Raw genomic sequence first — 27,720 nt, forward strand, 5'->3', positions numbered from 1 at the left:
CTCTCCCAAACCTTCTGATCTTCACTCTACTACTAGAAGGATGAAGTCGGATGAACAGAAGGCAACACAAGGGATGAAAAGCTTATCTTTTAAGTAGTCGATCCCAAGCCACCTCTGGTATAATTTGTGTCGGGATGGGGGAGTTACTTGTTGTGTGGTGCGGTGATTGCAGAGTTTTTCCGAGAGGATGGACATTTTACCTAATCTTAAGAGCATACCATTTAAAAATTCTGTTCTAGCCTACTCGTTCGCAACTGCTGCCAGCAACGGACCCATTGCATGACCCCTTGTCAACTTTTCGATGTACGCGAATGCATACAAATTTCTCAAAAGATTAGTTTAGATTTCTCTGGAAGATATACTAGTAGCAGGAAACAAGGCGTCCTCTACTCCTTTTCCTTCTTCTTTTTCTTGTCCTTTTTCTTCTTCTTGTCTTTCTTATCCTTCTTTTTCTGGGGAGCATCGTCATCATCCTCGGATTTTGGCGAGGATGGTCGTTTCTTCTCCGATTCGTCGACTTCCATTTTATCTCCGTTGCTGGAGGCGACGGATGCGGATCCCGGCGTGGTCGGTTCACCGTTACCATCCAATACGGGCGGTTTGGATTTCGAATAATCCTTGTAGGAATCCAAAAAGTTCGACGGCGTCTTTTCGTTGGGTTTGCCGTGCTTGTCCAGTTTGCCTTCCTTGATCATACTCTTCTTCCGTTGCGCCATGGGCCCGAGACCCCATCGACGCGGGTACACATCGCGTTCCATAATGACCCGCTTAATCTTGGCCACGACTCCGTGGTCCACTGTGGCCATGACGGCCGTCGTCATTTGCGCCAAAGCCACGGCAATAGCCTCGCCCTTGGTCGTCATGAGTACCACCTCCTGATTGAGTTCGATATCGTCGGCAAAGCGCAGCAAACCGGGTATCATCAACTTGGCACCGTAGCAGATTGCGTTGACGGCACTATCTTTCACAACGATACGCTTGTAGTTGGTCAAGAGAGTCTCGAGCGGCATGACCACCCGGCGCAAATAGGTTTCGTCCTTAGTGGTGTCGTACACGTGCTGTGCGTCCATAACGTCGTGCAGCGTGACGAGATTGTCTTCTTCCCCGAGCACACCGGATTTAACGCGACGCAGTTCCTGCATGTGACCACCGGTACCGACCAAGAGTCCCGCGTGCACGCAGAGGGTACGAATGTACGTTCCGGCCTCACACTTGACCCAAAAGACACCTAGGTTTCGTTCGCCGTCGAACTCGAGGAGCTTGGAATCGTAAATGGTTCGAATGCGCAATTGTCGTTTGACGGCCGAAATAAGGGGCGGTCGTTGAAATAGCGCGCCGGTGAGTGTGGTTTCAATCGCTCGCGTGAGCTGCTTGGGATCGTCCAAGGCAGCGTGCAGACGCACAACGCCGATATACTCTTTACCGGCACTCTGCTGTGCCTTGACGAGTCGGGTGGCGCGATCTATACACACAATGAGACAACCGGTAACTTTGGGGTCCAGCGTGCCGGAATGTCCCGTTTTCTCGACTCGCAGAATGCGTTTAATCCAGGACACAACTTCGTGCGAGGACGGATTGGCGGGTTTGTCGAGATTGATGACTCCGTACTGCAAGTGCTGTTCGAGGGTGCGGGCGAGCGGACTACTGCCGGTCGGTAGCGGGGTGTAGTGCGCGGTGCGCACGTGGAGTTCGTGATAGTTCTTCAGCAGTAACGGCCACTTACTCGTATCGAGCTTGGGCGTGTGCGACGAAGGCGTAATCATCGGACCCGCCGACGTTTCCGCCACGGCCGAGCCGTCGTCGGCCTTGCGCTTTTTGGCGGCTGCGCAGTCACGAGATCGACCAAGCAATGTGTATGTGTGTGTGTGTGAGTATGTGGGAATAAAGTGCTCCGCCAAAGCGTTCGACACAACCGCAAGCAAAAGACACAGTGTCACGAAACAGACACGCGAGTCGCCCTGACTGGATGGAGTGTCGCTCGCAAGTACTCACATTTTGTAGCCGACGGCATGATTCTGGAAACAAGTTTTGCTTTGTGCAACTCTTGGCGTCAACGGATCTCCGACAATCCTAGATGTATCCGGTTTCTTTGGAAGCAGAGAGGTAGAAACGTTCGTTACGGGCTGTTAGTGGTGGGAGGGTGTGTATATATATATACCTACCTACCTACCTACCTGTCTTCGGTTCGCCTTGCCGTACTTGGGGTGTTTGGTTCGTTGTGTCGTCGGTGGCCCCAGAGACGCGTAGAAAAGGCTGTATGGTCCAGGAACGTCGGTGCGAATCCCGTGTTTAGTTCGGAAACCGCTGGTGTCTCGGTTCACTCTTGGCCCGGCATCGAAAATCCTGTGGTGGAGAATGTTCGCGCCATTTCTCGTAATATACCCGGATATATACCGCAACCGTAGATGAGGTCACTGTTTTTTTCTGTGAAGGTAACCTCTTGGTTTACCAATATTGATGTCACCAAATATTGCGGAATTGGGTACCCCAGTTCCCCACACTCCGTAATTGAAAGTTGATGTTTTATTTATTTGTGCTTAGGAAACCCGGACATTCCTGGTCGCCTCTTTGATCCAGACGCGGTAGCTTCAGCAATTCCGGGTGCGCCACGTCCGCCAAAAGCTTCTCCCGGAATTTCGGTCCTTACGTCATCCGTTCCGCAGAAAAAGCGACCTCTCAATCGCACCGGCTTTCCAGTAGGGGGGGCACTGTCTGAAATCGCACTACTTTTTAGTAGTATCGATATTCCTTGGCACCGCGGAAGGTTCCCGCTCACATTTTGTCGCGATAGGCAACACTATACCGGGTGAAAATAGTCACCGCCAAGTTGCCCCGCCCCCTGTTGGCATGGTGCGGGTAGCACGATACGGCGTTCCCCACTACGGCTGACCGTGAAAGCGCGCACACACACACACACTCACACACTACCAAGGCCCTCTTAAAATCACGCATCCTACACGTACACGTACAATAGTGCGGTATAGCATATGGGGTGTGTGTGTGTGCCGTTATGCCGTAGTGTTGGTGTGGTAATGTGCGAGTCGCATCCATATACACCACACCACACACTACCACAATTGTTGAATACTATTTTTCATAGAATACATCAACTCTTATCTATTATCCTTACAGCAAGTTCGCATCATGTTGACTCTCTTGGATCTCCATGAAGGACCGCTGTCTCATGTTCTATCCTTCCTGGATACTCCAGACCTAACCAGTATCCAGCAAACGACTCGATGGTTGGCCGCTCGTACTCCGCTAGCCTGGAATTCACTGGACGCCGCTGTCGTCCAGGGTCCTTCCACGTACCATCACATCCACGCCGTCTCGGGTGCACGAATCCGTTGTCAACGCTACTTCAAGGCCCAGCGGTACGCACGGACCATGGACTACTGGGCTGTCCGGCACTACGATTACGACAAGCCCGTACGTTCGCATACGCTCTGCCGCGAATGCACGCACTGGGTCTCCACCTTGCGTCCCCAACCGATCCATAACCCGCAAGCCTACGAATTCTTTGTACGAATGGCCTACCGCAAACCACCAGCCATCAAGGTCCTTCATGATCCCGACGATCCCTCGCTCATTTGGCAAGGATTCGTCCCGTCCATCCCGTCACGCGGCCACCGCGTCTTTCTGGATACGCAGCGCGTGGCGCTCACGTGGCCCGCCATGGATGCGTACCTTGCCGTAGTGGATACGCACGGTGCCGACATTTCCACCGATCATCCCGACGTGCTGGCGAGTCTCTACGAAGCCGTCGACAATTTGCAAATTACCGTGGTGGCTTTGGACCGCGTGTCTCACCATGCCAGCCTCGTGGTGGCCACCGGTGGCTTTCATGACGCCGTGGAACAGGAAGAAGACGACGGTGCCGCGATTCCTGCCCACGGGTACCTTCTGAACCCACGTAACGTTCGTACGCACAGCCTTCGCAAAGACCAGGACTGGATGCAGGTCGAGATCTGTACAACCGGGGGATGGACCTGTTGGGATACCGGCACTGAACTCTGCACGCGGCAGGCACACCCGGCACGATTTCGGGGTATTTCGGTGACCCACGAATGCTCGTAGAGCATGAAGGAGAGCGGTTCCTAGAGATTGCTTGCTTAGTTTGCGCCCCATCCTCAATCGTATATCGATGACATCTCTCTTGTGCACCTTTTGCTGCATCGAAAACACGTCCATACATACCTAAGAATACATCGTAATAGCAGCCTTGGTTTCAAACAAAAAAATTAGACAATTGGTTAGGTAGCGACGTGTACGTCGGTATAGAGCCCTAAAACATTGTCTGGGCTTTGCGTATTTCCAACTCGGAAAGCCAACAAAAATACGGTCCTACAGTGATTTTCATTCAGCAATTAACAATAACGGCAGCGTCCTTTTCTCCTGTGATCAAAATAGCCAAAGGAGAAGCGTCCATACGGCAGCGATACCAACACCAAAGACGTCGGCGGAAGTTCCGGCGCTGTCCAGGAACGCCACCACGTCGGCGGCAGCCTTTTGACCCGAAAGAGCAGCACCGTGGACGAATCCCCAGTTTTCCAAATCCGGTGGCAAGGCCTCACCGGCAAAAAAGACTTTGCCGTGGACCGGCTTTTGAAATTGCGCAATACTCGACGCGTAGTCGGTGATCCAATACGTGTACGCGCATCGGACAAAAGGCTCCTGCGCCCAATCCTGGACAACGTGGTTCACGTACGTGGCACTGGCTCGACCATCGAAAATGGCGTCCAAATCTTCCAAAATAGCCCGTACCAAAACATCCTCTCCTTGCACGGAGAGAGCGAGGTACCTTTCGGCCGTGATACCGTAAGCGAACACACCCAGAATATGCTTGTTCGTCGTTTCTCCAAAGGTTGCGTCGTAAAAGTACCGCTCGCCTTCCTCCTCCGTGGCATCGTCGGATTCGAACGCAAAGGCCAACGGATAAAAAGTTTCCGTAAATTCGATAAAGACTTTCAGCCCGGGACCCATGTCAAAATTTCCCATAGCGTTGCGGTAGGAATCGGGCAACGGCGGCTGAAACTTAATCACCCCGTCTTGGAGGACTTTCATGGATGCTGTAACAATGACGGCATCAGCCGTGTAAGTCTTGTCACCGGTAGCACAGCTCACCAAGACATGACCGGTGTCGTTCGCGGTCGGAGCTTGGACATCAATCGTATCCACCGCACAATTCATCACAATACGATCGGCTAGTGAAGCCGGTTCGATAAAGTTGGTTTCGAAAAACTCCAACCAGGATGTATTCACCCACAGATAGTCGACCGGATCAAACTCGTACGGATAAAAGGCATCCTCACTCCAGTACTGTATGGGCCCCGTATCGTGCAAAAGGGTTTGCTGCGGACCCACCACAAAGTCTCGCTGGGGTGACAAGAGCCTGGGTAAGATCTGATCGGGCTTCAAGTGAACCCATTCGCCCCCCAATTCCAGCGGGAAAGCGGACAGAGTGGTATTGGGGTAAATGCGACCGCCAATACGGGACGGGGACGCTTCTAGAATGGTCACGTCGACGCCGGCTTGGACGAGGGCAAAGGCTGCCGTGATCCCCGCCGCTCCAGCGCCAACCACCACGACGTGGGGCGGCGAGACGATGGGCGCCACCGAATCGTTCATTGTGCTAAAATGGAAACGATAAGACTCCGTGTTTTTCTCGATGGCGTTCGCAGAACTGCACCTTTGGCAATATCGGATGAGCTGGAATGCAGTAGAGGAGGAGATTGATGCCCTTGCAATGGCAAGCCTCGCTTTCTCCCCCCTTTCCGAAAAAGCATGAAAATGGCCGCGTATTCACAGTCACCACGAGTTTGCAAAGAGAGAGAGTCCACTCTTTGCGAGCTCTCGATCGCAATGATGCTCACATTGTGTAGGCAGTCGCTCGCTCGCTTTACCATTGGCTCTGGGCGTGCGCAGCAGGCATAGCGAGAACGTACGTCGTGACGGAAAAGCTTATATTCTAGTAGCACCTGACGGTTCGGTGTAGGAAAAAGCCCTACGTGAGCGGTTTTCACGTTTCAAGGGTGTGAGGGTTTGCTGGATTTTCCAACGACTGGCCTGTCCGGAGTGCGCCGGATTCAGATCCTACATAGCAGTCCCATGGGATGTCCAAATTCCTTTTCCATAATTGAAAACGAGATCATTCCTCACACTTACAGTTATTCCCCCGTTTTCATTTTAATATCAAGATTCCTCGCATCTCTGCTAGTAGAGTGGCAGAATACTTCTTCGGCACCATTCCTCCTTCGATTGGCTTGGAACGGGGTGTCATACGTGCCTGCGTGCAGAATCGAACGTTCCGTTGTTTCGCGGATCGGTCGGCAACGATCGAATTCCTGCTTACCGTTGGTTACACAGATCACCGACTACTCTGGCACGAACCGTAAAACCAGGCTTTGCTTCCAGCCACAACCCCAAACACCCACCGACACGCACCAATCCGCTCATCCACCGCGTCCACCATTCCGTAGTTTTCCAAAAATGGAGATGTTTGATTGTTGTTTCACTTGCTTCGAGCGGGGATACGAGTCGTCCGGCGACGAAATCGAAGACGACGACGCCGAGAATCTGTCCCACGTGGGGCAGGCCGCCTACGACGTCTTACGCAAACGACACAATCGGCAGCACCACACGTTATGGAACGTCACGTCCGGTGTCGTTGTGGGAGAACTGCACCAGACGCCCCTCACGGGATGGCTCCGCGACGTCGAATATCCCCGGGACGGCCACGACGATTGGTTTCCCGAGAAAATGGCGGAAATCATGGCCCGCACCGAAACATGGTGCGACGTTATGAGCCTGGGACCTCCGGATGGTTTGTTCATGACCCAATTCCAGGAAGCACTGAAGACGATCGCGTTTCGTGCGACAGGCAAGACCAAGCCGGTCGTCGTGCGCATGATGTTTGGGAACATTGTCGGCATGCCGGTCAACTGCAACAAAGTCATCAAGGCGTTGACGGCACTCGTTCCCAAAAGTGCCAACATCAACCTCTGGGTGGGTGCTTGGCGTCGTGGAGTTTCCTGGAATCACGCCAAAATTATTGCCGTCGATGGACAGTACCTGCACACGGGAGGTGAGCTTTTCGACACGGCAGACTGCCCCCGGTTTGTCTACGAAATCTCTCTCCACACGCGCACGGCTTCTCACCACCTGCGTATCTCTGTGTGCTTTACCCCCACACAGGCCACAATATGTGGGACGCGCACTACTTGAAGCAAAATCCGATACACGACCTTTCGTTTGAATTACAGGGCCGTGTGGCGCACGATGGGCATCGGTTCGCGAACGAACAATGGGACTTTATTGAGTTCAAGCAGGACACCTGTTGTGGACAGTTCGTCGACAAAATCCCCGATGGTATGCCCCTCGTTGCCAAGACAAGGGTTACGGTGAGTGAATTTCCGCGGGGGCGGACTGCGGAGTTCCCACCCCGGTACCGCAAATCCTTGACGCCGATGCGTGATCCGCTGCCCAACGAAGTGCCCATGATCACCGTGGGACGATTCGGGACAATACTGCGCCACGCGCGTCCAGCCGATGACGCATTCTTAGCCATGCTCGGGTCCGCCAAAACAATCATCCGAATGGCCTTGCAAGACCTGGGCCCGGTGTGCATTCCGGGCACCAGAATTCCGTTGCCCGGTTGCGTTTGGCCCAAGGAATACCTGTCCGTGCTGGGTCGCGTTATCTGGGAACGGCACGTGGATGTGGAGATTACGTTGAGCAATCCTAATTCGGTCCCGGGAGGATTGGGCGCGATAGAAGCTTGCTACGGCAACGGCTGGACCTGTGTCGATGTGGCGGCCGAAATCATCAAGACGATCAAGAAACAATTTCCACAAGCGCAAGATGCGGCACTGCGGAAGTGTGTCGCCGACAACCTGCGCGTATGTTTTATTCGCGAAAAGCGTGGACACGAATACGACGATGGAGCCACGATGGGCATGCACGCCAAGCATTTTATCGTGGACGACGTTTGTTCGTACACGGGATCGCAGAACTTGTATATTTGTGACCTTGCGGAATGGGGTGTGATAGTGGACGATCCGGTCGCGACGAAAAAAATGATGGATGAGTACTGGACGCCCATGTGGCAGGTTTCGTACACGGGTCAAGATTGCGATGTGCAGGCTGTTATGGATGGTCTCAAGATCAACCGTGATGGTGAGAATCCTGTCTTTATGTCGGCCGAACAGAAACAGCAAAAGTTAAAAGCGACTCGCTTGCAAACACACAATCCGGGAAACTCGGAGTATTACTACGAAGGTGATACCGAACACTCTTCGGAATAGAATTGGATCATCCAGTGACGCGCATGAAATGGACTTCTCGACGCTCTCTGTTCGCGGAGTAATGGCAGTGCGAGCAGGCTAATTCCATCGCGTGTGTGGTGGTTTGCGCAAATTTCCCTCGACAGACCTGTACAGAAGCTCCCATATTGCTGTACACAAGTGTATATGTAAATAGGTTACGTTTGTATTTGAATCTTTTGCTTGCCCAAAAAGTTCCGGTGGGACGGTTGTGTAAGGCGATGCTACGTTATTCTCGTCAAGATAGGCTACCCACTAGTATTCCCTTGTTGTTTTACAACTTTGCCATGACTTCGTCGGCAATGGCGATTGTCTTTTCAATATCTGCATCCGTGTGTGCCATACTCATAAAGCCGGCTTCGTATAGGGACGGCGCCAGGTAGACACCCCGTTCCAGCATCATGCGGTGCCATTTGCCAAATTTTTCGCTATCCGACTTGGCGGCCTCACTGAAATTGGTGACGGGTCCCTTGGTGAAGAACCATCCGAACATACCTCCGGCACACCCGGAAGTAAAGTCGTGGCCGTGTTTTTCGGCGGCGGCGGCAATGCCGTCGATCAGTTTTTGGGATTTGCGTTCGAGTTCCTCGTGTGTTCCGGGGGCGCTCAGCTTTTTGAGGGTTTCGATGCCCGCCCGCATCGCGAGGGGGTTGCCGGAGAGAGTTCCGGCCTGGTACATGGGACCGGCCGGGGCGACCATTTCCATGATATCCTTGCGGCCACCGTAGGCTCCGACCGGGAGTCCACCGCCAATGACCTTGCCCATGGTGGTGACGTCGGGGGTGACGCCAAAGTACTCCTGAGCACCTCCGTAGGCGACGCGGAATCCCGTCATGACTTCGTCAAAGACGAGCAGGGCGCCGTTTTCGGTGGCCAAATCGCGCAGACCCTGCAAGAACTCCTTGGTGGGCTTGATGAATCCGGAATTGCCCACGACGGGTTCGAGAATAATGGCGGCAAACTCGTCCTTGTGTTCCTCCAAAATTTTCTTGACCGATTCGAGGTTGTTGTACTCGGCGCAGAAAGTGGCACTGGTGGCAGCCTTGGGGACCCCGGGTGAATCGGGGAGACCGAGCGTGGCGACGCCGGATCCGGCTTGGACCAAAAATGAATCGGCGTGTCCGTGGTAGCATCCTTCGAACTTGATGACCTTTTCCCGACCCGTGTGTGCGCGGACCAAACGAATCATTCCCATGCAGGCTTCGGTACCAGAGTTGGTGAATCGCACCATTTCTACGGAAGGCACGGCGGCAATGACGGCTTTGGCGAGCTCGTTCTCCAAGGGACAGGGGGCACCGAAGGAAGTTCCCTTGGCCATGGTTTCGGTAATGGCGGCGAGGACGTCGTCATCGGCGTGTCCGAGAATAGCCGGTCCCCAGGTTCCGACGTAATCAATGTATTGGTTGCCGTCCACGTCCCAGGCGTAGGCTCCCTTGACCTTGTCAAAGACAACGGGGTTGCCGCCGACGGACTTGAACGCGCGGACTGGCGACGAAACACCACCGGGCATTAACTGCCAAATACAACAATAACCAAAATCAAACAAACATGCAAGTCATTCCGTGAGCATCACTATTTTCAGCTCACCAAATAACGTAAAGAGGGAATGGACACGTACAGTTTTGGCTTCGGCAAAGATTTCTTCGCTTTTGGTAAAGGTGTAGGTATCCGAAACAGCGCTGTGCAACGAGGAACTCCCGGCCCGGGCCAAGGCCTGGTGCGGGACAAAGGCCGACGACGCGACAGCCGTAAAAACCAAAACAGAAGAGGCGAGAGCGAATTTCATAATGAGACTATATAGTATACGACTGGGATGGTTACAGTAGAAGGACCGTGATGTGTGTGTATGTGTGATAGGGAGAGATCTCGTCGTCGAACGTGAACCATCTCTTTTCCTTGGAATCGTCGTTTTCCGGACCCCAAGTTGAAGTCGTTTGCGGGGGCCGGAGATCCAAAAATCCAAGGGACGATCCGTAGTCTAGCTAGCTAGCTAGAGTAGCTAGTAGTTCTGAGGAGAAAACCCTCACCCATTCTCACGTTCTGACTGTGTGACGTACATTCTCGGTGGGGTTCCACCTGTGTACCGCTCACGCAACGTAGGTAGTCTACACGTCAATTCTTCTGGTTCATTTTTATCAAGTTGACCTTTCAGATATTCCGAATTCCTCAACACTAGTATGGTCACTGTGTGTGATTGACAGACGGACGAGAAACGGAAATCGTACAGACTAACAAGAGGAAACCTAGACAGTGAACGCCAACGCGAATTGCTTCTGTGCTACCTCTAAGACTAATCCATGACACTTACCGACTCCCTTTCATTGGATGATCCTGTCCCCGAGTCCCTCTGACTCTGAACACGTATCATTCGGCTGACGGTCAAGAGGAGAGCTTGCTCTTTCCCACTTTCCTCATGTGAGACATGTCCCTTTCTACCAGACATGTCACACTTGAATGCCAACCTGGAGAAGCTTCGGACCGTGCCAGGCTTTGAAAGGCGTACGGCACGGGACAGTCGAGCTAGTAGCGAGACCGCACCCGCGTATATTTCCTCCCTCCCCCTCCCCCAACCCTCGAACGGATTGTCCATGTATTCACAGTCACACACACCGCTACCTTTCACAATCACTCCTTCCACAACAAACGGACGAGACGAGAGAAAGACACCTTCCACAACATCGTCCAGACGTCTACCATAGACAGTAGTTCGGTTCCAAACACTGGATTGCGGTACGACATGGCGGCGGAAGAGGCTCGTCAGATGCTGGACGCGCTCATGGGCGGCGACCGGAACGCCCCGCTGCCACCGGGAGCGGCGGTACCACGACGGGGCGGTCGCGGCGGTGGCGACCTGTTGTTGCTACCGGGCAAAAAGGCCCGATCCTGTTACGATCCGGACATTGATCCGCTGTACACGGCTTGGGGAGTGGACGTCTTTGAACTCTTCGTCAACACCAAATCCGATTTGGGCGTCACCAATCCCTACGTCGCCGACCCCGACGCCCACGCGGAATACAAGGCTCTGCCACCGGCAGAGCAAGCGAGACTCGGTTACGACTACTTTCTCTTTCAGAAATTGTCCGAACTCACTCGTCAGTGTGATCGTGTCGTGTCCCGGAACAAGGAAAAGCTGCGGCAGGAAATTGCGCGCAAACAGTCCCAATCCTCGCAAGCGGCGGTGGATTACGTGGAAAACGTCGATCCGCAAGCGGTCGAGTTGCTGGCGCGGAATATTATACAAAAAGAAGACATGGAAGTTGAACTCGCTAACCGGTTGGGGGAGTTGGATGCCCTGGTCGCCAAAGAAACCACGGCGAAAACGGAACTCGGAGATCTCTTCCAAAAGCCGAAACAGTCGGACGTAGAGCCCACACCCGCCGTGGAAGAATCGGGAGTCATCGGCAACAACAAGGTTAAAGAGGAACAAAATGGAGATTCTGCGGAAGCCGCACCCGAATCCGAACCGCAACAGCACAATGAATCGGATGCAGAAACAAAAGTAGAGCCCGAGGTCAAAAGAGAAGACGAGAGTGTCAAGGATGAGGAGGAGAAACCCTTGCCCGACGCTGCAGTCCCGCTACCGACACCACCGGTGGATCCAGAGTTGCAAGCCCTCCAACTCCAGCTCGGTCGCGTCACGCTTGACAAACAAAAGACACTATATGATCTCGCCCGCCTCGTGGCTCGCTTGGCCGCCCTGGAAGAATCCGTCGAGTCGCAAACCCGTCAGCTGAATTACGTCCGGTCCGATATTTCTACCGACAAGACCGTGTGCGAAGTTTCGGGCAACTTCATGTCAGCCCGGGATGCGGATGAACGCATCGCGGCGCATTACGCAGGCAAACAGTACGTGGGGTGGAAACTAGTGCGGGACAAATTGGCGAGTATGATTCAGCAATACGGACGATACGGACCGCCGCCACCGTCCTCGCGGGGTCCTCCGCCACCGTCGGCGATGAACGCGGGCCCTGCGTTCAGTGGCGGACGCGGTGGAGCAGCCCCACCTCCTTCACGGGGACACGGATCTTCGGATGGTGGTGATCGAGGCTTTCGGGATCGGGGTGGCTCTGGTGGTTTCGGACGCGGTGGTGGGGGCTATCAAGATCGGGGTCGTCCGGCAATGGGTGGGCCACCGCCTCGCGGCAATTGGCGAAGGTAAAAGATAGCTAGCTCCCGGAATAACATGGGTAAAGATATTTACCAAGGAACGACTGTGCTAGTGCATACTACCTAGTCGTCGATCGATACACCGTGTTTGCATCTGTGTACAGAAAAGATTCGGAATTTGCTCGAACCGTGGCACGTCATTCCCATATTCGACCTATTCCGTGCGTTTCATCTCCAAGGTATAATCTTGAATCGAGACGGCTCGATTACGTGCCTCAAAGTACAGTTTATCCGACTGCGCGTTGAGGTATCCGACGATCCGCAGTTTCCCCCGCACCCGTCCTTCGCCCAGTCGCTCGAACTTCCAAACAAGTTCGGAATCAGTAAAGACGGGAGGGGCCGTACTCTGATTGGTGAGGGCAAAGATAGCGCGATTGCCTTCGACGCCAATCCAGGAGGTTGGACTGACACGTTCGGCTGCGTGCATCGTCACGAAGGTTTTTTGCGCAGCCGGTCCCTTGAACCGCACCACAACGGTGGGAAGGGGATCCTGGACGGTACCGCCGAGCGCCAGGACGGTGGCGCGGTTGGCCGCCGCGACGTCGGCGTAGTCCGCACTCGCCACAACGACCCGTCCGGCAAAGGCGTCGAGGCGGTGAATGGCGTTGTAGACGCGGTCTTCGGCAATACCCCACGGTGTGGGGCTGTAGCGTAACGAGAGTCTGACGGGTTGGCCTGAGGCGCGATCGCGATTCGGCCAAGGATTGTTCGGCAATCGCCACGTCTCCGTTGGGTCCGCCGAGAAACTTGGCGCCGAGCGGCGCTTGAACGTTCACGAGAGTCTGTGTGACATCCCAAGTGCCCTCCAAAAAGTCGGGGTAGTACGTGTTGTCCACACTGCCGGTGCGTTCGGACAGTCCCGTGAGGGGGAGTTGTTGGAGGATGTCCCGTTCCAGACGGGTTTCTAAGGCGCTGAGAGTTGCCAAAGATTCACCACTTTTGGTCGACACCGCGTGTGTTGATGTGGGGAGGACCCAAGAGGGCACCGAGGCGACCGCTGTACCCACGAAAAGGTTGGCGCCGTGACGGGACAAAAACGAACGACGACTCCATCCGACGATTCGATCAGGACGGGGAGCCGGACTCACAGTCAACGCATCTCCAACCACTGCCGCCACAATCCAGCAGTTGTAAATCACTGTCAACGGGCATTCTAGTAACCTTTTCCGTCTCGACATGGTCGTTTCCCGAACACTGATTCCCTAATTTTTGGATGTAGCTCCGAATGTCGGTATTTCTCTTGTATCTGACACCTCGACTAGAGAGCTGGTATACTTATTCGAATGATAAGATGACACACTGTAAATAGATATTTTGAAACGCAGAGGCAAAGAAGGACAGATTTCTCTCACTGTCATTCGTTGCAATTAAGTAGTATTCGATACAATTCAGAAAATTGAGACTACACATAAGCATATCTCACATGGCAGACATTGTATCGACAAAAATTTACATCCGATCAGTTTGCCTCGAAAGCTGGATCGTTGCTTGGATCCGGATCGGACTGGGTTGTCCGGTTCATTCGCATTGTCCGACGCTTTCATGGGACGACTCGATTCAATTTATAGACACGCCAATACACTCTCTGTCCTACCGCTCTCCACTCGCCTTTAATTCCGACAATTCAAACGAGTTCCTCTTATTCCGAACATGGCGATATCCCGCAGTCGTCGACGTTCGAACGGTCTAGGCATTGTCTTGGTGTGGACGATCTTTATTTCTGCCGTGTGGGGTTGGACGCCACCATTGCGGGGTTCGTCGCGACTTTTTTTAGATTCGGCCGATCCTAACGTTTGGAATGAGATTCTACCGACAGGGATGTTTTACGGGATTACCACGAATCCTACCCTGTTGGAACGGAGCAACCAACCCTGCACGGTCGCCAATCTTCAGCGCCTGGCCAACCTCGCCTTGCGGCCACCGACTCCCGACGGCTTCGCCGTTGAAGAATTCATGTGTCAAGCCTGGGGAGAGACGGTAGAGGAATTGTACACGGTAGGGATGCAATTGACGGACGACCAACGTGTGGTGGACCAGGATCGGATCGTCGTCAAGGTGCCCGTCACCTTTTACGGCACGCAAGCGGCCGCCAAATTGATCCGCGCTGGTCGTCGCGTCTGTTTGACGGCGTGCTACGACCCCTCCCAGGTACTCATTGCGGCCAATCTGGGCGCAGATTACCTGGCCCCCTACGTGGGACGCATGGACGACACCGGCCGGAACGGTGCCGCCGAAGTTTCCGCCATGTTGGAAATGGTGGATGGCCTCCAGGCGGATACCCGCATTCTCGTGGCGTCCGTACGTGACGTGCTGGTCTGGAAGGAATTGGCGGCCGAAGGCTGTGATACCTTCACCGTCGCGCCCGAAGTGGTCGCTCAATTGTTCCGGGAGCCGTTGACGGACGAAGCCGCAGCGGTGTTTCAGGCCGCCGCGTGGCGGAATGCGCGGTGACGAATGCGATGCCGTTTGTGTGTGCGTGTACGTGTACGTGTACGTATTTTGGGTATGGAGAGGTAAGGGACGCGTCACGACTTTTGCGCGAAAACAGTCGCCTATCTATAGTTACTGCTTATGTGAAATTGGGTCGGGCATTTCTCTCTCTCTAGCAGACTCTCTAGTAAAGTGAATACCACGCTCTCACAGTGACACTCGCCTGAAGATCAATCTGCGCATCGAGACGTGTTTTCATCAATTCGTAAAAGTAGAGCCGAGAGGTGCCGGGCAACGTAAGGTTTACGGAGGACTCCCCGTCAAAATCGACTCCGTCCGGTGCCAATACCGTTCCTCACCCCCCACTCTTCGCAAGAGAGTAGAACCCTTTGGGAATGTATAGGTATCACTATCGGTCGATCGTATTCCACACATGAAATTCCGTGTGCAACCAAGCTCTTCTCGATACCTAACCATAAAAAAGGACGATTTCGTGTCGTGGGAGAGGGGCAGGAATGGGATTGATCGATCCCGTGAGACAATCTTGTACTCACGAAATCCGGCGAGGAGCTGACTTAGGTAGTCGCGCTCCTCCTATCCGTGACCTTGTGTCGCCGATTCGCAAGGACACTGTCCTTTTGGTAAACGATTCAGTCGTACCAGTCCAAATTTACATAGAGTGTATATATCGAACAACTTTGGGTATACATTTACGGTCCGACAATCCCAGGAAACTTCGAAGGAATTCACTGCCAGTCCCATCGGCACCTTCCAAAAAGCCGGAGTTGTAGTCTTTTCCATAACTAAAATCTTTACCTATTGGCAGAATAGTACGGTGACAGTTGGGACATTGTGTGTGCTTCCCGTACTTAGTACATATCGGAGAGTTTCCCCGTGTGGCTCCTCCAACGCCAGCCAGCCGAAGCTGGCCTCGCGTTGAAAAGTTCGGTCGTCACTTTGGGTACACACGTAGTTCGTTGTTATTAGGTACAGTGAATGCGTCTGTCGGGCGAAAGGATATGTATATGTCGTCCCCTTCTCCCCCAAAGGGTCAGGCCAGCGCTATAAACGTTTCTCTAGAGTTACAGTTACAGCTAGCTACTAGTATACAGGACACCGTCACCCACGTTGCGGTTGCCCTCCTCCTGGTACTTTTCCTGTAAGCGTCCCAAGCAAGGTCCACTCTCTCTACCGTAGACGCCCACTACTTGCCGATCTTCTCGGCAACCCAACACAACCGAAGGGTTCCCCGTTGGATTTTCCTGTCGAGCGAGTTTGTGGAGTTGTTCGTTCTTGCGAACGTCCTTTTCGCGGGTGTCTCCCTTTGTACTAATATACCCGTTGTAGTCCAATCCAAACACAGGGAAACTCTCTTTGGGGGAAACAGAAAGACTGCTTTTTCCTACTCGCGATTTATTGTTCTGGCGGAACTATTTGGTTTATTCGTCGGGCCTTACTCTGCAACGTTGCTGCTGTTGTCGGAAGGACAAAAGTCTGCCCACTCCGTTGCTTCCAAACAGTGGATCTACGCGTCTCGATTCATTGGGTGTCGTATACACACACACGGGTACGCACGCCCGTCTCTCTCTCTCTCGTCTCGCATACCGAACGATCTGTCCATGGGATTCTTTGCCAAACTCTTTCGCCGCAAAGGCGGCAGTTCCAACAATGACGAGAACGGGGATCCCCGTTCCTTGCGTCGGGCACGCAAGTCCGTCAAGCCCACGGCGTTGCCGTCGTCTCCCGAAGACGACCACGGAGCCCCGGGTCCCGACGACGCACTCGTCCCCAGCAGTCCCCGCACCGCCGCCGCCACGACACCTCCCGGTCGACATCGACCCGACGAAACGCACGGATCGCAACGTCCGTCGACCGGCAATCGTCACGATCGGATCGTCCTCGGGCCCCGTAACGCCGAGGCGTCGCCCGCTGAGTCCAACGGGAGCTCCGGAACAGGACAGCCGATCGGGAAATACTCCGGACCCGTGGATCTCGACGATACCGACGTGGAAACCGCCGACGAGTCCAACGAGCGGCTGTCCCGAGCGCATCTGGAACAGTTCGATCTACTGCAGGAACTCACGGGAGAAACGTACCGTAGCAGCAGCAACAACAATAGCACCAAGCTCGACGACAACATCAATTTGGCGCACTTTCCAACATTCAACATGACGGAACCCGCGACGACACGCTTTTCCGCCGGCTCCGACACTCTCGTGGACGGCATGGACGACGCCCGCAGTGATGCCGAATCGAGCACCTTTAACGTCAGTACGGACGCCGAAGATACGGAATACGAGTCGCTCCGCCGGAGTGGCGTCCTACCCAAGCACTTGCTCGTCAACAGGAAGGTCGCGAATCTTTCTCTCGACGAAGACACCTCCGCCGTACAGACCGATGGAGAAACCTCCCTCTTTCCTAATTTGCTCACGGACGACGAAAGCAATCTGACGGATTCTTCCTTTAGCCCACAACGCAAGCTCGTCAATCTCAAGAAAACTCCCGCATCAAGTTCGCGAATGCAGATTGTCCCGGTCATGTCCAAGGAAACGAGTCCGACGAGTCCCAACAGCAACAACGACAGCCACACCTCCATGTCCTCGTCGTGGAAAAGCCCCCGCACCAACGGTGACGACGGATTTGGGTCGAGTACGGTGGTTTCCTTTCCCAATACCTATTCGGGGAGTACACAGACTACCGCTAGCACGTCTCCACGTGTCTTGGACACCGCCAAAAGTGCCGACCACACGTCCGACTTTGCTGTGGATCCGTTTGCGGATTTTGCCGATTTCAGTCAAGCCGATTTCAACGGGCAACAGCAGGAAGAAACGCGGCAGAATAATCAGATTTCTCCTGTGATGAACAAGACCCCGCGACTGTTGGAAGACAGCACTTCGCTCACCGACTTGCTCAGTAAGGCAAAGTCCAAATCGCGTTCGCGTAAATCGGGTGACTCCGTCAATTCGGCGCCTGCCATGAGTTCGGCCTTGGTACGCGATCACTACAGCTTGTCGCGTACCAAAAGCTCGAGCCGGACAACGAGCAAATACTCGGGCACCGAAGTCCGCTCCTCACATGAATCCGGCGCATCAGTTTCGGATATTATCAAAAACCTCGAAGCCACACAACCCACACCAAATTCTCGTCGCTACCGTGGGGATGCCATGTCGGCGCATTCGCGGGATGCGTCGACCTCGATCCGGTCTACTAAGGAACGCATACGGGCTCGTCGCCGGGGCAACTCGCGGCGAACCTCGAACGCTGATTCCGACGAAGATTCCGACGGAGACAAGGATAACGACCGCTGGTTGTTCGACGAAGTCGCTGGGGCTCTGGGTCCGCGCGGCATTGCCGCGGATCTCGAATCCCTCTCCGGTCGCTCCAATCGCTCGCGTTCGTCAGGAGGCGCACGCTCACACAAGTCGCACCGTTCACATCGATCACGCTCCTCACGCCGTCTCCTAAAGGGTTCCGGCGAATCGGTGGAATCTCACGGCTCGAGGCGGTCCCGCAGTTCCCGACACTCGCGCTACTCAACCCGCTCGTACATGTCTCAGATGTCGGAACAATCCCGGAGCGTCGCCAACGACTTATTACGACTCGAAATGCAGCTCGCTATGGTGGGCGAAGGTTCGGCCACCGAGGACGCTGCCACAAGGCATTCCAACGGTTCGAATCCTCGTCGCCCCGCTCCATCAGCCTCACCGCGCCGGCCTCTGGCCAATACGGCGGCGCCCCGCCGAAGCAGAGTCACCGTGACGGCGCCGGCCGGAAAACTCGGCATCATTCTCGCCAACAGGTCCGATGCCAAGGGAACGATTGTCTCGGGCGTCCGGACATCCTCGGTCCTCGTGGAAAAAGTCTCCCCCGGCGATCGCATCGTCGCCATTGACGGAGAGGATGTGTCCCTCATGGCGGTGTCTGAGATTACCACCATAATGGCACGCAAGTCCGACTTTGAACGGAGCCTGACTGTTTTAACGACCCCACGGGCCATCAGCGCGGCCATCGATTCGGAAGCAGCCTCTGCATCGTTTCAACAACGGTACAATCGCAATTAATCGTGGTGGCTTTTCGCCAGACAATAGTCAAACAACAATTCGCACGCGTGGACCGCACCCTGCTTTTTACCATTTGGGAGGCTCGTTGGGATCCACCCAGATTTACACCTATAATTGCAGAACGAGCGAATAAGGGATACTCCACAACGAAATTCGTTCTGAGACTAAAACATGTTTTTGTAGCACAGCGTCTTTTGCTGGAAGCCCTTATAATAGCTAGCGTAAAGGCGTTCCGCTTCCAACGAAACGGCATTTTCCCAGAATGTGCGTGCTACTATAGGACTCTATAGTTTCATATCGTTAAGGGACGTAGGGTTTATTGATGCTAGTGTTATAGGGTGATGGTCAATAGATTGATGGACACATCGATACGGGATCCATCCAAAATAATCAATCATCCATATTTGTGAGTGTCAGTACTTTTTGTACTTTCTCACATTCCGTCTCGAGTTTGAGATGAGTTTGCTGTCCCACGTCGAGTGCGGTGGCCACAACTGTTTTGGCTCCAAGCTCCTTGGCCCGTTTCCGGGCTTCGTCAGACGCCTTGCAAATGGTGCCCAGGCATTTGGCCGACAAGCAGGCATCGTGAGGTTTTGAGCCCGCCTGAGACAATTCTCGAATCAATGTTGACAGAATTTCGTGCTTGGACGTTTCTTCCGTGGCCTTGAGGAATTCGTTCGTCACGTCGGAGGAACTTGCGGTACGAAGCCGCGCCCGCGGTTTGGCATCTTCTGGTTCTTCGTCGTCTTCTTCATAGTAAGTTTCGGGACTAGTTTCGATAACTTGGAGCGCATTGGCCAGGACAGCCAACGCCAAATTGTGCAGGAGAGTCAAGTGCTCGGTATCCGTCATGGTCTGCTCTTGACCGTCGTCCGCTTCGTCGTCTTCACCAATACGCGAAAATTGCACCAGACTCAAGATGGCCTGTCGAATTTCTTCCAAAGGACTGTCGTCTACCAGCACCGCTTCCAGATCCACCCCAGGGATCTCAATGCCCTGCAGCGAGCCCAATAATACCACGTGTGATGTAAGTACGGCCGTAACGTAACCTGTCTTGCGCGGGTCCGTTAATAAACACAGACTTTCGAGACCCAACTGCCGGGCGTCCATGCGATCCTTCAGCAGCAAGCCGTGCGCGATTTCAATCGCCACGAGGGCATTTTCGTGTTCGTCCTGCCCACTCTTGTTGTGCAGGGTTAACAGCCGCTGTACTTTTTTAGAATAAACGACACTGTCCACTTGCGATCCTACCGCATGCTGCTGATAATTATCATCCCAGTCTCCAACAGCAGCATCGAGAATGACGCGACTGTATCGGTGAAAGGCCATGGAATCTCCCTTGCGGCGTTGGAGTTCCACTAGGACTCCGGGTGTGTGCGCAGTAACGGGCGTATTCCATAGGCTCAGGTGCATTTCCACGTGCTCTTGCGTGAGGAGCGAAGCCGTCGCGGCGGCATTGTCGTAGACGGCGTGGACAGAAAGCTGACGGAGACATTCGACGAGTCGGATCGCGAGGGCAACCGGAGTCGTGTCTTCAATCAGTCGTGACGACTTTTCGAGCGGATAAAAAGCCGGGACGGGTCGAAGCGCAGTGGGTGCCCAGCTTGTATTTTTCTCCAACGACAAAGAATCTAGCGGCGTGCTAGAAGCGTCGTGAAAGTACGAACGCTTGTCAATTTGCTGCAATGGCGCAGCGGAGTTTTTGTGTACGCCTTCTACTGCAGCATTTACAGTGGCTCCTTCTGGCCTCTGTAATGTCGCGAATCTGTGACAAAATAGAACGAAAAGCAGTTCAACGTGAGTACGAGAGCAAGTAAAACATTACTGTATTGTAACAAAATATTCCTTCTCGTCGTCCCGGGACCAAGCATGGTTCCAACACGACGATTGCTTGGTCCAAACAGCTCACTTCGATTTCGGGTCGCACCGGGATACACATGGTCGACTCTGGAAGCTGTATGCGTATGCTGTCTACGAGGCCGTATATATAGAGTCGCACGACTGACTGACCTGAAACTCGGTTGTTCGCTACTGCGGCTGGCAACAGGAGGGGCCTTGCGAGGACCCAGGGGAGGAGGATGGCTAGCGCTCATGGTGACTTGTTGTTGTTTGTATATTTGCAGTGTTGTGGAAAACAAAAAAAGTGAAAGAATGCACTGATTTGAAGAGGATGGCGAGTGATTTGGGATGGACTCGCGATGAAACAACGCGTGGGAAAGAAAGTGACGGGAGACACGGCAAATAGTATCCCAGACCGACTTTTTTGTATTGTGTGCGAATGAAATTGGTCGCCTCGGACAAGGAAACTCCATGCGAAGTGCTCGCACCGTGTGCCGCCCGCCGCTCGCGCATGGAGTAAATGTCGGTAGGATCTGATACGTCTTTAGGACGTGGGGGGCGTACCTGGGAAAGCTCGCGCGGAATACGATCACGAGGTTTTGGGTCCGAACCAACGGCCGTTTGTGGCTCGTGAAAGTCCCAGTAGATCGTGGACTTAGGGATAGAAATAGCCACTCCGACGTTCCACGGTCCCGTTCCGGACTGTTTTTGGCTACTGTACTCGGCTGGCGCGACAAGTGACCGCAGTAGCATTTGATTTCTGGTATGGCGAGGTTTCGTCTTTCGATCCCCACAGAACCTGGGATCGAATTCGATCCCACTTGGAATTATTGAAAATAGGTTGTTATCTTGCCCGTCCGACGTATATACCATAATTGACCGTGCGGATAAATTCGTTTCTGTCAAGTCAGACGTTTCCGATTGAGCTCGTGTAAATACGATTGAACGCGACAGAGGAAACGTGTGACACGACATGTTTGAACCGTACTAATGTGACGTCAAAAGGAAAATGCGAATCGTATAAACCAAGTTACAACAATTCCTACTAGGCCTTTTTGACAAGCTCGTGGATGACGAAACGCACCAGCGGGACTAGCTAACTGTGTACTTTGGCTAAACCTGATGACTGTGAATCGGACAAATTGCATCGACTGCTGGTTCTTGTTCACACAGTCAGTCGTTGACAACCATTGAAGCAGAGATACACATGAGTACCCTACACGAGTGCCAACCCAGGCGACAGCCAGCAATAATTCGCGCTCCTTTCTGTACTTGACTGTCAACAAGACTGCAATAACCCTCTCCACCCTATGCTTCTTGTGCGTTCTCGTTTTCGCTCTCGCTTGCACTGGCTTCGCTACTTTCTTCGGTGCTGCTACTCTCCGCATCCTGAGGCTGTCCAGCTCGTAGCCGTTCCATCGCCTGTTGCTCCCGCTCCTCTTTTCGTTGACGTTTGCTTTCGCGCTTTTCCTCCGCCGCCTGCCGTTTCCGTTCCACATTTTGTTCCTGAACATTCCGTCGATCTTGCTTCAGTCTCCCTTCTTTTTCCTTCCGCGCTTTGAGCGCTGCGGCCTCCTCCGTCGTCTTGTGCATGTGTGCGTGGTACAAGACTTCACCCGCGCCCAAGCCTTTTTCCACTTTGTACAATTCTAGACTTAATCGCGGTCCCAATTCCACCAGTTTGAGTGCCGATTTTTGAGATTTGCCGTTGCCCTTGCCGGCGTACGTATCGGACAGCTGCACCACGTTGGAAGGATCGTCTTCCGGTTCGGAATCGCTCGGGGCGTCCGAAACTACCGCGTTTCCGGCCAAGTAGTCGGCAATATCATTCACCTTGTGCAGATTGGGTAATTTCGCCTGGACAAGGCGACGGACCCTGCGATTAACGCCGGTGGGAGTCGCCTTGATGGCGTACTGACGAATTTCAATAGTGCTCGGTTTCGTGCCGTCGGGACCGTCTGCTCCCGGAATAAGGTTGAATAAGACTACCCGTCGGCAGTCTTTGAGTTTAACCTGGCTAACATTGATCGCTGGGAACAGGTTTTGAAAGGTAATACGCATGAGTTTGACGTGCGGGGATGCCTGGTGATCACCGAAATTGTTGGTGACTACGATGGGTGGATTCGCAGTTAGGGCGCTAGTGAGCGCGATTGGTCGCCTCTGCAATGCCTTGATACTCTTGTTGAGAGAAAATCGGTGCACATGAAAATAAAGAGTCGGCCCTTCCGGGGTTCGGGCCAAGCGTAAATTCAATTTTTCCTGATTCTGTGAAAACGCCAAAATATGTGTAATGCCCATGGGTAGCGCTAGATTCGTGGAATACTGCTGTAACGTGAGTTTGCGATTGTTCGGATCTTCCTGAAAGTGGAGAGCCGTGTAGGGGAGCAGGACTTGTCGCAAGTCTTGTACCAGTTCGCCGACTTGTGGTGAGGTTTTGCCCCGTCGAATGACGAGCGATTTCGGAACCTTGCGCGTTTCTTCCAGCGCCGTGCTGGCCTGTGCCCCCGCATCTTCGCCGGATACATGCGTGCGGGTCTTTTTGCGACGACGACCCTGCTTCGGCATGATTGACGTTGCAATGTACGACGAGTATGATCCCCAGTGTAAGTCAGAGTGGAAACCTACACCGAATGTTTTTCGTTTTCGAGAAAGAAAAAGCCACAGCCGAAGTGAGAGTTTCGGTGGTTTTCGGGACTCTGTTTCGAACGTAGGCAAGACGGGTCCTGAAACTGGAAAATCGTCCTTCATTCCCGTAAGACATCTTGTATCTATCTCCTACGACTTTTTGACGAAATGGCCCAGAGAAAGTTGATTGGCAAGGAACGTCAAAGTGAGATGAACTCGGAAGACCATGCACCTCTCACAGTCACCAAGGGGAGAACAACGTACTGTTTGTTGGTCAAGCCATCACATCATCATTGCGATACCAAAGCGTCTCAATCGTTTGGATCGTCTGCGTTACGTTACGGATGAACCATGGGCATAAGAAAGAGTGTCGGCGTTGACTACTTTCTGATCGTAGCGTGCTGGTGGTGTATTGGTGGATGGGTTTGTACGTACCACCAAACACTCGCCTGGCAAGTCGTCCGCTACCGCGCGCGAGTCGCCTACGACGGGACCAGCTTTCAAGGATTTCAAATACAGGGCTCCAACAAGGTGGTAGACGACAAAAATTGTAACGGTATCACTCACCAGAATCGTAAGGACAAGCAACAACGCACGGTGCAAGGCGAACTGGAAACTGTCTTGTCCACTCGATGGAATCAGCCGGTGCGCGTGGTGGCAGCGGGTCGGACCGATGCCGGAGTGCACGCACGGGGACAAGCCATTCATTTCGACGTCAACGTGTCGGAAACTCCGACCGATCACGCTTCGCTGGAGCGCTCCCTGGCTCGCATGCTCCCGACCGACGTGACGTTATGGAATTTGCAATTCGCCCCATCAGCCCGTACCAAACTCGTAGACGGCCAGGAGCGTGTCTTGCCGTGGAACGTCATGTACGACAACACGCACAAGTTGTATAGCTATCGGCTTTCTACGGCAGCCGTGATGGATCCGCTGTCCCGGCAGCACCGGTGGCATCCGGATAATGTCGACGCCTACGTGGTCGGGAAGGCCGGCTTGGCACAGCTCACGCGGCTGCTCAAACACTACGAAGGCACGCACGATTTCCGAGCGTTTGCGAGTGCTATGGAACAACTCGAAAAACACAGTGATGGTCCCATTGACACCGTTCGGACGGTGTACAGTGTCAACGTCGTCCCGGAAGCGAACGAAGGTGACGTTCGAATCGATTTTGTCCTCAAGGGTGCGCTGTACAAACAGGTCCGAAACATGGTGGGTACCGTTTTAGAAACGTGCCGAGGAGAAATCATGAAGGAAAGTGACATGCTTCGGCTCTTACAGGATGCAACGGCGAGTGGACTGTCACGGGCCGACAACCCGAGCAAACCAGCTCCACCACAGGGACTGACCTTGGAGAATGTGTATTTCGGGGATGACGAAGATTGCGAATTTTGAAAATGCACGAGGACCAGACATCCGGGCTGCGCCTTGTTAATTGAATCTGGTTTTTGGTTGCCAGCACGTGTCGACAGGAATGCATCCGTGGGCGCGTGTCGGAGCGACCCCTTGGGCACTGCGGTACCACGAAATCGACCGTCTGTGTTCGACTGTAGGAATGGACTTACAGTTCGACCGGCTGGCTAGCCAGCGATGCGTTCCGAGGTTGACAGGGCCGCCGGGCAGAAGGATTTACAGTAAGTGGATGTGGTTGGGATGGGAAGGGATCGAGTGACGGATACTCATAGTCAAGCTGATTGTTTGGCGGAGCCCGTATTGTACGAATGGACTTACAGCTCGACCGGCTGGCAAGCCAGCAATGCGCAGAAAGGGGCCGCCGGGCCGAATGATTTACAGTGGATGTGGGTGGGGTGGGAAGGGATCGAGTGACGGATACTCACAGTCAATTTGCTTCTTGAAGTGTCCGTATGTCATTTTTGGTGCGGGAAATGACATTCCAAACTGTTTGTGAAAGATCATTGGACAAAAAGGTGTCCTTGGGCCTGTATGACCGAGCAATCAATACCTAATTTGTTTTGTGAGTCTTCGACGAAATCTAACTTTAAACAAACAGCGTCTGTTGTAAAAATCTGACTGTGTGTCAACAACATAAACGAGGTTTCTGTTTATATATAAGGTTCATGATCCCCGTACCTACTCGCCCAACATTCCGCTCGTACCCGTGTGTGGTCAATGGGGTTGCGACGGTTTCACGAGTACCCAATACACGCCGTTTTCCTCTCCAGTCGCTATTGCGGTATAGCTGTGTGTACCTTGTAATCTCGTGCCTGACGGCATGCTCCGTTCCACCAAACCTTCGGTCGCCATTTCCCGAACCCTTCAACATCCCTAGTTTCGCGACGAGACACACCGTGACAGAGATAGAAAGCGTTCCTTTGTCAGTCTCTCGAAGGAATTCCAGTGGAACGCACCAGTCCGGTCTCGTGTTGGTTGGTTAGATTTCCACCGCCTCCTCCGTCCTTTCTACGTTCGTCCCGCGAAGGCACAGTGTATGTAGCGCGTGAAACGCATTAACATATCAACAGTACAAGAAGGATCAATACGACGTGGGGGTGGACAGTGACGACTGGGACAGACCTTATGCGGAACCGACGCGCTCGATCGATCGACGATGGTGCCGCGGTGGCATCGTTCGATGTCGACGGAGCGTCTCCGGTGGAGAAACGGCGTCGGCCGCATCGAAACGACCGGAGCCAGATTTCGACACCACTTAAAGTCCTACGAATGTTGCAAGTGTGCTTTGTTGTTGGATTAATTGGGGCCATGCTGGGGCGACACTACGAGTTGTGGGGAGTCGTGTCCGACGAGTACGATCCCGGCAGTGCCGCGGGGGACGCCGAGGCCGATTCCGCAGCCAACGATATCTGTACGGGCTATCTCGGCCAGTATCTTGATCCTTATTCCGCACCAGTAGAAAAGAAAAAGGTCCAAACGATTCACTTGATTGGCGAACGGCATCAGGGCACCAAATGGATCACGGCTATTCTGGAACAATGTTTCGATAATTCTGTGTCGGTCGTCCCAGCCTTTGGAGACCGCCACAAACACTGGTTCATGCTGAACGAGACCGCCGAACACGGGGTGATAGTCGCCGTCTTTCGAAATATCTACTCCTGGGTCCATTCCATGAACTACGTACGACCCCACCACGCTCCCGCACATTTTAACATTGAATGGCGGGAATTCGTCACACGCCCTTGGACGCTCCGGGGACACGCCAACTTTACCACCACCTTTCCCGGGTCCGCTTCGCTACGCGACACCACACCCTGCTGGCAAAGGTTCTTACCCAACGAAATAGAACCCTGTCTCGAATCCGAACGACTCGTCATGGTCAACTACTCCCATTTTGATTCCCCGGAAGTACAGTATGTACCCGAATTATCCGCCTACGAACTCCGCAACGACGGTTCCGGTGAGCCCTACGGCAGTATCGTGGAAATGCGTGCCGACAAGATCCGCAATTTTTGGTCCCTCCGCGACCTCGTGCACAGCTTTTATCCCGTTCAGTACGAGTACATGATGCACAACGGTTTGGAAACTCTCGTGGCGGAATTGGAAAGCGCCCTGCATCTGCGGCGGTCGCACCGCTGTTTGCTGGATACACCCCGACCCCCCAAAGTCAAACACTATCCCACTGGATACGTCGACTGGATGCGACAACACGTGGATTGGGATGCCGAAGCCTTGATTGGATATCACCGGGACGACGTCAATTCAGCTTGCTGAAACATGGAATGTCACTGGGGGAGGGGCGCGGATAATAGTTACACCAATGCTTTCTTTTCTTTACGTCATGCGTCGCGGGAAAGCACGTTTACGAACGGAGAAAAAAGAAGGCTCTTACGTACTGTTCTTTTAAAGGTTTCGAAAGCGAGGCCGGAATCAAGAGAGGGTGTATTAATAAACGCTTCCGTCTCGCGTACGTTGAACAAAGGATGGTTGTCGCTTCAATGCCAGCCAACAAACAGGGTGGGTACTAGTAAGTTGCCATAAACAAACACTTAGTAAATGTAAGTGCGTATCGTAGAAGGAAAATAAAGGAGTAGAACGGATTCACGGTCTCCTACTCGATCCAACATTTTCACGTTTGCATCCACAAGAAAATCCAAAGAACAGTCTTGCAACAAAACTAGTATATCTACGCTGACGCGCTCGTTCCCTATTGTCTTTTAGGGCCCTGGTTGCATGCCCGCTGCGACAAAGTGGTAAACAAGGCTAACAGGACACCCAATCCGATCACAGCACCCAGCAACCCTGCCGTAAGAAGCACTTTTCGTTCCCTACGACGTCCAACCTTGTTTCCTGGACGGGATCCA

At 53.5% G+C, this 27,720-nt stretch overlaps 13 protein-coding genes across 13 annotated transcripts; 7 read left to right on the forward strand and 6 right to left on the reverse strand.

Annotated features, from left to right (window-relative positions):
- Positions 1-197: 197 nt before the first annotated feature.
- On the reverse strand, positions 198-2,209 carry PHATRDRAFT_20773 (predicted protein). Its single transcript, XM_002180929.1, has 3 exons — positions 2,171-2,209; positions 1,993-2,087; positions 198-1,822 (listed from the first exon to the last, which is right to left on the reverse strand). Exons 2-3 carry the CDS (start codon positions 2,009-2,011, stop codon positions 387-389), a joined length of 1,455 nt encoding a protein of 484 aa, XP_002180965.1. The 5' UTR covers positions 2,012-2,087; positions 2,171-2,209; the 3' UTR covers positions 198-386.
- A 728-nt stretch (positions 2,210-2,937) lies between these two features.
- On the forward strand, positions 2,938-4,077 carry PHATRDRAFT_46398 (predicted protein; the record flags this gene model as incomplete). The annotated part of the gene is made up of 1 exon (XM_002180744.1): positions 2,938-4,077. The coding sequence occupies exon 1, from the start codon at positions 3,145-3,147 to the stop codon at positions 4,075-4,077; it is 933 nt and encodes a 310-aa protein (XP_002180780.1). The 5' UTR covers positions 2,938-3,144.
- A 146-nt stretch (positions 4,078-4,223) lies between these two features.
- PHATRDRAFT_46399 (predicted protein) lies at positions 4,224-5,897 on the reverse strand. The gene has a single exon (XM_002180930.1). The coding sequence runs from the start codon at positions 5,626-5,628 to the stop codon at positions 4,402-4,404; it is 1,227 nt and encodes a 408-aa protein (XP_002180966.1). The 5' UTR covers positions 5,629-5,897; the 3' UTR covers positions 4,224-4,401.
- Positions 5,898-6,449: 552 nt separating this feature from the next.
- Positions 6,450-8,494, forward strand: PHATRDRAFT_46400 (predicted protein). Its single transcript, XM_002180745.1, has 2 exons — positions 6,450-7,084; positions 7,195-8,494. The coding sequence occupies exons 1-2, from the start codon at positions 6,490-6,492 to the stop codon at positions 8,301-8,303; spliced, it is 1,704 nt and encodes a 567-aa protein (XP_002180781.1). The 5' UTR covers positions 6,450-6,489; the 3' UTR covers positions 8,304-8,494.
- On the reverse strand, positions 8,467-10,166 carry PHATRDRAFT_50966 (predicted protein). The gene is made up of 2 exons (XM_002180931.1): positions 9,940-10,166; positions 8,467-9,834 (listed from the first exon to the last, which is right to left on the reverse strand). Exons 1-2 carry the CDS (start codon positions 10,105-10,107, stop codon positions 8,596-8,598), a joined length of 1,407 nt encoding a protein of 468 aa, XP_002180967.1. The 5' UTR covers positions 10,108-10,166; the 3' UTR covers positions 8,467-8,595.
- An 807-nt stretch (positions 10,167-10,973) lies between these two features.
- PHATRDRAFT_46402 (predicted protein) lies at positions 10,974-12,480 on the forward strand (the record flags this gene model as incomplete). Its single annotated transcript, XM_002180746.1, has 1 exon — positions 10,974-12,480. The coding sequence occupies exon 1, from the start codon at positions 11,059-11,061 to the stop codon at positions 12,478-12,480; it is 1,422 nt and encodes a 473-aa protein (XP_002180782.1). The 5' UTR covers positions 10,974-11,058.
- A 162-nt stretch (positions 12,481-12,642) lies between these two features.
- PHATRDRAFT_46403 (predicted protein) lies at positions 12,643-13,640 on the reverse strand (the record flags this gene model as incomplete). The annotated part of the gene is made up of 3 exons (XM_002180932.1): positions 12,643-13,132; positions 13,236-13,485; positions 13,577-13,640. The coding sequence occupies 3 exons, from the start codon at positions 13,638-13,640 to the stop codon at positions 12,643-12,645; spliced, it is 804 nt and encodes a 267-aa protein (XP_002180968.1).
- Positions 13,641-14,034: 394 nt separating this feature from the next.
- On the forward strand, positions 14,035-14,939 carry FSA (aldolase fructose-6-phosphate-aldolase; the record flags this gene model as incomplete). Its single annotated transcript, XM_002180747.1, has 1 exon — positions 14,035-14,939. Exon 1 carries the CDS (start codon positions 14,139-14,141, stop codon positions 14,937-14,939), a length of 801 nt encoding a protein of 266 aa, XP_002180783.1. The 5' UTR covers positions 14,035-14,138.
- Positions 14,940-16,537: 1,598 nt separating this feature from the next.
- Positions 16,538-18,992, forward strand: PHATRDRAFT_46405 (predicted protein; the record flags this gene model as incomplete). Its single annotated transcript, XM_002180748.1, has 1 exon — positions 16,538-18,992. One exon carries the CDS (start codon positions 16,538-16,540, stop codon positions 18,977-18,979), a length of 2,442 nt encoding a protein of 813 aa, XP_002180784.1. The 3' UTR covers positions 18,980-18,992.
- A 285-nt stretch (positions 18,993-19,277) lies between these two features.
- PHATRDRAFT_46406 (predicted protein) lies at positions 19,278-20,918 on the reverse strand (the record flags this gene model as incomplete). The annotated part of the gene is made up of 2 exons (XM_002180933.1): positions 19,278-20,728; positions 20,889-20,918. 2 exons carry the CDS (start codon positions 20,916-20,918, stop codon positions 19,370-19,372), a joined length of 1,389 nt encoding a protein of 462 aa, XP_002180969.1. The 3' UTR covers positions 19,278-19,369.
- A 993-nt stretch (positions 20,919-21,911) lies between these two features.
- PHATRDRAFT_27905 (predicted protein) lies at positions 21,912-23,441 on the reverse strand. Its single transcript, XM_002180934.1, has one exon. The coding sequence runs from the start codon at positions 23,381-23,383 to the stop codon at positions 22,127-22,129; it is 1,257 nt and encodes a 418-aa protein (XP_002180970.1). The 5' UTR covers positions 23,384-23,441; the 3' UTR covers positions 21,912-22,126.
- A 353-nt stretch (positions 23,442-23,794) lies between these two features.
- Positions 23,795-25,078, forward strand: PHATRDRAFT_46408 (predicted protein; the record flags this gene model as incomplete). Its single annotated transcript, XM_002180749.1, has 1 exon — positions 23,795-25,078. One exon carries the CDS (start codon positions 23,795-23,797, stop codon positions 24,836-24,838), a length of 1,044 nt encoding a protein of 347 aa, XP_002180785.1. The 3' UTR covers positions 24,839-25,078.
- A 470-nt stretch (positions 25,079-25,548) lies between these two features.
- Positions 25,549-27,130, forward strand: PHATRDRAFT_46409 (predicted protein; the record flags this gene model as incomplete). Its single annotated transcript, XM_002180750.1, has 1 exon — positions 25,549-27,130. The coding sequence occupies exon 1, from the start codon at positions 25,982-25,984 to the stop codon at positions 27,128-27,130; it is 1,149 nt and encodes a 382-aa protein (XP_002180786.1). The 5' UTR covers positions 25,549-25,981.
- Positions 27,131-27,720: the final 590 nt, after the last annotated feature.

This window comes from Phaeodactylum tricornutum, chromosome 10 (genome assembly GCF_000150955.2).
Source record: "Phaeodactylum tricornutum CCAP 1055/1 chromosome 10, whole genome shotgun sequence".
Lineage (NCBI taxonomy): Eukaryota > Bacillariophyta > Bacillariophyceae > Surirellales > Neidiaceae > Phaeodactylum > Phaeodactylum tricornutum.